Source organism: Salvelinus sp. IW2-2015, linkage group LG26, assembly GCF_002910315.2.
Source record: "Salvelinus sp. IW2-2015 linkage group LG26, ASM291031v2, whole genome shotgun sequence".
NCBI classification, from domain to species: domain Eukaryota; kingdom Metazoa; phylum Chordata; class Actinopteri; order Salmoniformes; family Salmonidae; genus Salvelinus; species Salvelinus sp. IW2-2015.
The window spans coordinates 49062547-49071675 of record NC_036866.1 but is presented as its reverse complement, the minus strand read 5'-3'; the positions used below and the strand labels follow the sequence as shown (position 1 = coordinate 49071675).

General features: G+C 45.3%; 1 protein-coding gene across 1 annotated transcript in view; it reads left to right on the top strand.

The window, feature by feature from the left end:
- tspan18b (tetraspanin 18b) overlaps positions 1 to 9129 on the top strand; it is a 144911-nt gene that overhangs the window by 126915 nt on the left and 8867 nt on the right. The window contains exons 4-6 of the mRNA XM_023971829.2: positions 5323 to 5517; positions 5920 to 5994; positions 6132 to 6230. Of these exons, the coding sequence (XP_023827597.1) occupies positions 5323 to 5517; positions 5920 to 5994; positions 6132 to 6230 (369 nt within the window). The remainder of the gene's footprint in view (positions 1 to 5322; positions 5518 to 5919; positions 5995 to 6131; positions 6231 to 9129) is intronic.

Below are 9129 nucleotides of genomic sequence, written 5' to 3'. Positions count from 1 at the left end.
TGAGCGATGGAACGGAGCTGCCTCTCACGTGAACGGGCGTGGTCAAATAATGTTTACCTCATGGCAGTGGTGACTCATTCCTGTCTCCTTCGGCCCCCCTTCACATTAGAGTCATCAGACAAAGTTCTACAGACTGTTGACATCTAGTGGAAGCCGTAGGAAGTGAATACTCATTCATATCTCGCTGTGATTTCAATGGGATCTTGGTTGAAACTCAACCAGCCTCAGAATTTCCACTTCCTGTTTGGATTTTTTCTCAGGTTTTTGCCTGCCATATGAGTTATGTTATACTCACAGAGATAATTCAAACAGTTTTAGAAACTTCAGAGTGTTTTCTATCCAATACTAATAATAATATGCATATATTAGTAATTGGTACTGAGGAGCAGGCCGTTTACTCTGGGGACCTTTCATCCAAGCTAGTCAATACTGCCCCTGCAGCCATAAGAAGTTAAAGGTCTTACTCACGTCGGCTAAGGAGAGCATGATCACACAGTCGTCCGGTACAGCTGATGCTCTCATGCATGCCTCAGTGTTGCTTGCCTCGAAGCGAGCATAGAAGTGATTTAGCTTGTCTGGTAGGCTCGTGTTACTGGGCAGCTTGCGGCTGTGCTTCCCTTTGTAGTCTGTAATAGTTTGCGAGCCCTGCCACATAAGACGAGCATTGGAGCCGGTGTAGTATGATTCAATCTTAGCCGTGTATTGACGCTTTGCCTGTTTGATGGTTCATCGCAGGGCATAGCATGATTTCTTGTAAGCTTCCGGGTTAGAGTACCGCACCCTGAAAGCAGCAGCTCTACCCTTTAGCTTAGTGCGAATGTTGCCTGTAATCCATGGCTTCTTGTTGGGGTACAGTCACTGTGGGGACGACGTCCTCGATACACTTATTGATAAAGCCAGTGACTGATGTGGTGTACTCCTCAATGGCATCGGAAGAATCCCAGAACATGTTCCAGTCTGTGATAGCAAAACAGTCCTGTAGTTTAGCATCTGCTTCATCTGACCACTTTTTTATTGACCGAGTCACTGGTACTTCCTGCTTTAATTTTTGCTTGTAAGCAGGAATCAGGAGGATAGAGTTGTGGTCGGATTTACCAACTGGAGGGCGAGGGAGAGCTTTGGACGTGTCTCTGGGTATGGAGTACAGGTGATCTAGAATTTTTTCCCTCTGGTTGCACATTTAACATGTTGATAGAAATTTGGTAGAACTGATTTAAGTTTCCCTGCTTTAAAGTCTCCGGCCACTAGGAGCGCCACCTCTGGGTGAGTGGTTTCCTGTTTGCTTATTTCCTTATACAGCTGACTGAGTGCGGTCTTAGTGCCAGCATCTTTCTGTGGTGGTAAATAAACAGCCACGAAAAGTATAGCTGAAAACTCTCTCGGCAAGTAGTGTGGCCTGCAATTTATCACTACTATACTCTCCTATCTTACCGGTGCAGTGCAGCGTCTTTCCCGCTAGCTGAAAATCCATGTCGTCATTCAGCCACGATTTCATGAAACATAGGATATTACAGTTTTTTATGTCCCGTTGGTAGGATATTCTTGATCATACCTCGTCTAATTTATTGTCCAATGATTGCACGTTGGCGAGTAGTATTGACGGTAAAGGCAGCTTTCCCAGTCGCCTTCTCCGGGTCCTGACCAAGCATCCGGCTCTTTGTCCTCTGTACCTGCGTCGCTTCCTCTTGCAAATAACGGGGATGTCGGCCTTGTGGGGTGTTTGGAGAATGTCTTGTGCGTCGTTCTTGTTGTGGAAAACATCTTTGTCTAATCCGAGGTGAGTGATCGCTGTCCTGATATCCAGAAGCTCTTTTTTTGCATAAGATAGTTGCAGAAACATTATGTACAAAATAAGTTACAAATAACGCGAAAACCCCCCCACATAATTGCACAATTGGTTGGGCGCCCGTAAAATTGCTGCCATTTCTTCCGGCGCTGTTTTTTCAGGGCTTGCCTTCCCCGTGGACATCATGGCCCTCATTAATGAACTGAATTCCAAACTACAAGGGAAGGGCCTTTTTGCACATCAGATGTACAGCCTTGTCAAATCTTTCAAGGGAAAATTACTCCTCCTGACCCGCTAAATATATGCCAACACCCACCTTCCATCTCACCCACCTTCCAACACTACTAGTCCGTTCCCAATCAGATGACCAGCGGGAGAAGTATACATCGCCTCTGCGTGCTTTGAACGTGAGTTTTCTTGTCGTTTTGAGGATTTCAAAGTGTTGGAAAAAGACATGCTGTTGGTTTCCTCTCCTTTCGCCTTCAATGTGGATAACGCTCCCACTGACCTGCAATTTGAGTTGATCGATCTTCAGTCTGATGCAGTGATTGTAGAACTATTCAAAACAATGTCACTGTCGAGGTTCTATGCATCTCACGATGAATAAAACTTTCCAAAGATTAGGATTCATGCTCAGAAGATGTTTGTACTGTTTGGGTCAACCTATGTATGTGAACAGACATTTTCAGTGATGAAATATAACAAGTCAAGGCACAGATCATCTCTTACTGACTCTCACCTCTCAGCAATCCTGCGCATAGCGACGCCAGAAACTATACCTGACTTCACTGCTCTAGTCAATGCCCATCAGAGACTTCACTCCTCACACTGATTGAGTAGTTTAAATGTAATGTTGAGCTCTCTCTCCTTGTGTTTTTGTGCATACCCGTTAAACAAGAGTTCTGTCCGTGGTGCTGAATGCGCAGTGTAATTTTCCCTCCGCGCAGTTCATTGCATGTTTAATAATGAAAATACCATAAATTTCTGTGTATGTTAAAAATGTTAAGTAGCATATCTGGACGTGATTTGCAGTAGATATAGCTGTCAACACAGTCATGCACATTATGTATAATACTGTAATATGATTCTGGCCCACGAGGGCAAAAATATATTATAATGTGGCCATCCATGGAAAATAATTGCCCAGGCCTGATCTACTATCTAAAATGTTTTACTTACGTAGTTTGACAAACTTATCTCAAAATGTAAATAAAAATGTTAGTGGCGGGAATGGGATTCCATAGTTTTACGTGGCTCAGTGCAGCCGAGAAGTGGCAGCTACCGTGACAGGCAGTTACTCCAATTTCAAATATAAGGGAAATATCTGTACAGCTGTTTCAAAACATTGCTCTGCTATTACCATTTATACTGTATTCGTGTTGAGCTCAACGAGACAGTTCTGTTTACACTGCACTGCTTGGAGGGGGGAGAGTGTCGTGCGCAACTACCGGAAGTAGCGTACGAGAATTTTGCAAGTTTACACAACAGTATTGTTTCTCGAGAACCGCTCGAAAATGTCCCTTTGCGTTATAACAGTGTCAAAACAGTCATAGGAGATATAACCAGTCTTTTGCCTCTCCTTCACCCCTCCTTTCCTTATGTCCTCAGATCTCTACTCCCTTTCATCCTCACGAGTTATCTACACTGAACAAAAATATAAATGCAACATGCAACAATTTCAAAGATTTTACTGAGTTACAGTTCATATAAGGAAATCAAAATAGGAATTGAAATCAATTAATTAGGATCTAATCCCATGGATTTCACATGACTGGGAATAGAGATATGCATCTGTTGGTCACAGATACCTTAAAAAAAAAAAGGTAGGGGCCGTAGATCAGAAAACCAGTCAGTATCTGGTGTGACCACCATTTGGCTCATGCAGCGCGACACATCTCCTTTGCATAGAGTTGATCAGGCTGTTGATTGTGGTCTGTGGAATGTTGTCCCACTCCTCTGGATATTGGCAGGAACTGGAACACGCTGTCATACACATCGATCCAGAGCATCCCAAACACGCTCAATGGTTGACATGTCTGGTGAGTATGCAGGCCATGGAAGAACTGGGACATTCAGCTTCCAGGAATTGTGTACAAATCCTTGCGTCATGGACGCCCACACGACGCCATACACGCTGTCTGCCATCTGCCCCGTGAAGTTGAAACCGGGACTGATCCTTGAAGAACCCACTTCTTCAACGTGCCAGTGTCCATCGAAGTTGAGCATTTGCCCACTAAAGTTGGTTATGACGCAGAACTGCAGTCAGGTCATGGCCAACTAGTCTTCCCCAGTGTACAATTGGCCAATTTATTCACCAGGTTGTTGCTGGGAATGAGAATGTGTAATAGAAATATAAACATTTCACTGCACTTATTCGGTGTATGTGACGATATACAACCTGTATATTTGTTTTATCACCCCTTTCTTTATCGCTACTCTTCCCTATCTCTCCCCCTCAACCCCATCCCTCTCCCCACCCCTACAGTTCATGAAACAATAAATGAAAGAGCAGAATCCTAAGTGTTGATTTAACCCCTTTACTCAGTAGTTATACCCCAACCTGGTCACCTCTTTTACCCTTCCTTGGCTTCCCCAAATCCACTTCCATGTGTCGGTAGTACTACTTTAAATGCATTCCCCCACTCTCTGTGTTAGCAGGTCAGAAAGCCAACAGACATTATTACCACACAGTAATAAAAAAAAAGATATATATTGGTGGGGACTCTCTCGTGGAAGTGGGTGAACGATGCTAGGAGTCGCCGTCTCCGTAGTTACAGACGACAGAGATCCCTGTTTGTCAGGTAGCTGGCAAAGAAAGTGGAGAGGTTTCTATGGCAGAGAGGTGGGCAGGGCACTCAGGGCTGATGGAAAGCTGGAAGATTGGCTGGAGGAAGCTGTCGGCTCTACACCAGCGACTTCTCTCAGAGGTGGAAATATCTCCCGGAGACTGCTCTTGGCTTGCTATGACTTTTCATTGAAGCCTTCAACATTCAGTTACTTTGCCATACTACCACATAAGGAAACATAAGGAGCACACAACATTTTACATGTTACTCCCCTGCAAGRGGTATACAAATGTAACAGATTGGTAGTATGAAAGAGCTGAAATGATCTCTTGGGGGAACAGTTGCAAAGATAGGGAGACTAGACCAGAGCCAGAGACACCATTAGAGGGAGTGCTGACCCAATTTCCTAGTCCCACAGACTTCCTCAGGATCTACTACAGAGCCAGTGACACTCTGACATACAGTTATCATGTAAATATTACTTTTACTGCTGATAAGATGGACATGGAGCCAAGATGGAGGAGTCACATACAAGGAGTTCAGTACCGTATTCAATAAGTAGAAATTGTGACAGTGATTTAACTCTCCCTCCCTCCATCCCTMTTTGGTGAGGTTTTAGGTTTCCCTGTTAGGTTTCCTACCTCAACTGCACGTGTTCTGTTTCTTCCATTAATTGTAATTATTATATGCAGATAAACTAAACTTAACCCTCTCTCTCCCCACTTCCCCCCTCTCCCCTCTTTTTCCCAGCTGGGAGGCTCCTTCCTYCTGGGTGTGGGTGTGTGGGTGCTRGTGGACCCTACAGGCTTCAAGGAGATCGTAGCAGCCAACCCTCTGCTCTTCACAGGAGTCTACATCATCCTSGCCCTGGGGGGAATGCTTTTCCTATTGGGCTTCCTGGGCTGCTGTGGAGCCATCCGGGAGAACAAGTGTCTGCTGATGTTTGTAAGTAGGCCTACACTGTGTTATATTATAGAGTAATCGTGATAGTACAGTAGGTCACAGCGTTATAACAGTGTCATAAACATTCCTTTGCTGCTGTGGAGTCATCATTGAGAACAAGCGTCTGCTGCTCTTTGTGTGTGAGCGAGAGAGAGAGAGAGAGAGTCATGCTGGCCTGAGATAGATGGAAAATAAATAAGCCATAATAATTTGCCTTCGACGCACCAGGCCACATGCATAGTTAATGTTGAATTTTTTGTGACTCGCACTCACTTTTGCTGACACTAACTCTGTGACTCRTTCTCTCCCTTTATCTCTCTCYGTCTCTCCTCTCACTAAATGTCTTGTCCACCACTCCCTCYCTCTCTCTCTCTCCCTCCTGCCCTCTCKCCTGTGTCCCTGCAGTTCTTCATGCTCATCCTGGTCATCTTCCTGGCGGAACTAGCTGCAGCCATCCTGGCCTTCATATTCCGGGAGCACGTGAGTAAATCCTGTCCTTTTATGGACCCTGTGACCATCCACTGTAGTGTGCAAACACTGTCCCCTTCATCATGGTGATACAGTAAAACCTCTGACCATACAGAACTAATACCAACATTCTCCATGTTCCTGTCTAGCTGACCAGAGAGTACTTCACTAAGGAGCTGAAGATGCACTACCTGGGCTACAATAACACTGATGTTTTCACTGGAACATGGAACGCTATCATGAACACTGTAAGGCTAAAATACTGTACTTGCTAAGCTTGAGGTCAATTCCATGTSAATATACTCAATTCAARGTAAGTGAACTGGCATTGTGGTGCCAGGAGAACAACCTCTCCCTCAACCTCAGCAAAACAAAGGAATTGATTGTTCACTTCAGGAAGCAGATGAGGGAACATGCCCCGGTCAACAGTACTGCAGTAGAAAGAGTCAGGAGTTTTAAATACATCGGTGTCAACATCACTKAGGACTTGACATGGACCAACAACACACCCACTCTTGTCAAGAGGGCGCAACAGCATCTCTACTTCCTAAGGCAGCTGAAGAAATTTGGCATGCCACCCCAGACCCTCTCCAAATACTACCGCTGCACCATCGAGAGAGTCCTGACCGGTTGCATCACGGCCTGGTACAGGAATTGCTCCTTCCATGACCGCAATGCCCTCCAGCCGGTGGTGAAGACGGCCTAGTACATCACTGGGAACTAAATAMAWYWKTTTCCTCATTAATCTACAMACAATACCCCATAATGACAAWGCGAAAACAGGTTTTTAGAAATGTTTACAAATATTTAAATAAGGTATTTCTGTTTTTTATACAAGTATTCAGACCCTTTTGCTATGAGACTCGWAATTGTGCTCAGGGGCATCCTGTTTCCATTGATCATTCTTGAGATGTTTCTAAAACTGGTAAATTCAATTGATTGGACACGATTTGGAAAGGCACACACCTGTCTATATAAAGTTCCACAATTGACAGTGCATGTCAGAGCAAAAACCAAGCCAGGAGGTCGAAGGAATTGTCCGTAGAGCTCYGAGACAGGATTGTGTCGAGGCACAGATCTGGGGAAGGGCACAATTCTGCAGCATTGAAGGTCCCCAAGAACACAGTGGCCTCYATCATTCTTAAATGGAAGAAGTTTGGAACCACCAAGACTCTTCCTAGAGCTGGCCGCTCGGCCAAACTGAGCAATCGGGGGAGAAGGGCCATGGTCAGGGAGATGACCAAGAACCCGATGGTCACTCTGACAGGAAATAACCAATCAGGCTTTTATGGTAGAGTGGCCTGACGGAACCCACACCTCAGTATTTTGCTAAAAAGCACCTAAAGGTCTCTCAGACCATGATAAACAAGAATCTCTGGTCTGAGGAAACCAAGATTGAGCTCTTTGGCCTGAATGCCAAAMTTCAAGTCTGGAGGAAACCTGGCACCATCCCTACGGTGAAGCATGGTGGTGGCAGCATCATGCTATGGGGATGTKTTTCAGTGGCAGGGACTGGGAGACTAGCCAGGAACGAGGGGAAGATGAACGCAGCAAAGTACAGAGAGATCCTTGATGAAAACCTGCTCCAGAGCACTCAGGATCTCAGACTGGTGGCGAAGGTTCACCTTCCAACAGGACAATGACCCTAAGCACATAGCCAAGACAACGCAGAAGTAACTTCGGGACAAGTCTCTGAATGTCCTTGAGTGGCCCAGCCAGAGCCCAGACTTGAACCCGATCGAACATCTCTGGAGAGCTGAACATTTTTAACCAGGTAGGCCAGTTGAGAACAAGTTCTCATTTACAACTGCAATAAATAAAGCAAAGCAGTGCGACAAAACCACAGTTACACAAACAAACGTACAGTCAATAACATAAAATAAAAATAGTGTACAATACTATGTACAGTGTGTGCAAATGTAGAAGAGTAGGGAGGTAGGCAATAAATAGGCCCTAGAGGCGAAAATAATTACAATTTAGCATTAATAATGGAGTGCTAGATGTGCAGGTAGAGTTACTGGGGTGCAAAAGAGCAAGAGCGGTAAGTAATAATATGGGGATGGGTAGTCGGGTGTGCTATTTACTGTGTACAGGGACAGTGATCAGTAAGCTGCTCTGACAGATGATGCTTAAAGGAGATATAAGACTCCAGCTTCAGAGATTGTTGCAATTCATTCCAGTCATTGGCAGCAGAGAACTGGAAGTAAAGGCGGCCAAAGGAAGTGTTGACTTTGAGGATGACCAGTGCATGACCAATATACCTGCTGCAGCGCGTGCTACGGGTGGGTGTTGCTATGGTGACCAGTGAGCTGAGATAAGGCGGGGCTTTACCTAGCAAAGACTTATAGATGACCTGGAGCCAGTGGGTTTGGCGACAGATATGTAGTGAGGGCCAGCCAACGAGAGCATACAGGTCGCAGTGGCGGGTAGTCAAGGGCAGCAAGTCTGGGGTGAACCCAAATGCTATTTTCTGTTTTTTTTTTGTTCTTAATATTTTTGAATGGGGCATGCTTATTTAAGATGGAGAATAAACTTTTGAAGAGCAACCAGGCATCCTTTACTGATAGGATGAGGTCAATATCCTTCCAGGATACCCGTGCCAGGTCGATTAGAAAGGCCTGCTCGCCGAAGTGTTTTAGGAGCATTTGACAGTGATGAGGGGCGTTTGACCGCGGACCCATTACGCACCGCAGGCAATGATCACTGAGATCCTGGTTGAAGACAGCAGAGGATTTTAGAGGAAGGTTGGTCAGGATGATATCTAAGAGGGTGCCCATGGTTACGGATTTAGTTGTACCTGGTAGGTTCCTTGATGATTTGTGTGAGACTGAGGGCATCTATCTTAGATTGTAGGATGGCCGGGATGTTAAGCATGTCCCAATTTAGGTAACCTAACAGTACAAACTCTGAAGATAGATGGGGGGCGTTCAATTCGCATATGGGTTCAGGGCACAGCTGGGCCGAAGTAGAAGCTCGAATTGTTTGGCACAGACCTGGATAGTATGACAGAGTTCTGCAGGCTAACTCCGCCCCTTTGGCAATTCTATCTTGTCGGAAATGTTATAGTTAGGATGGACATTCAGGATTTTTGGTGGCCTTCCTAAGTCAGGATTCAGACACGGCTAGGCAATCCGGCGTGCATGTGAG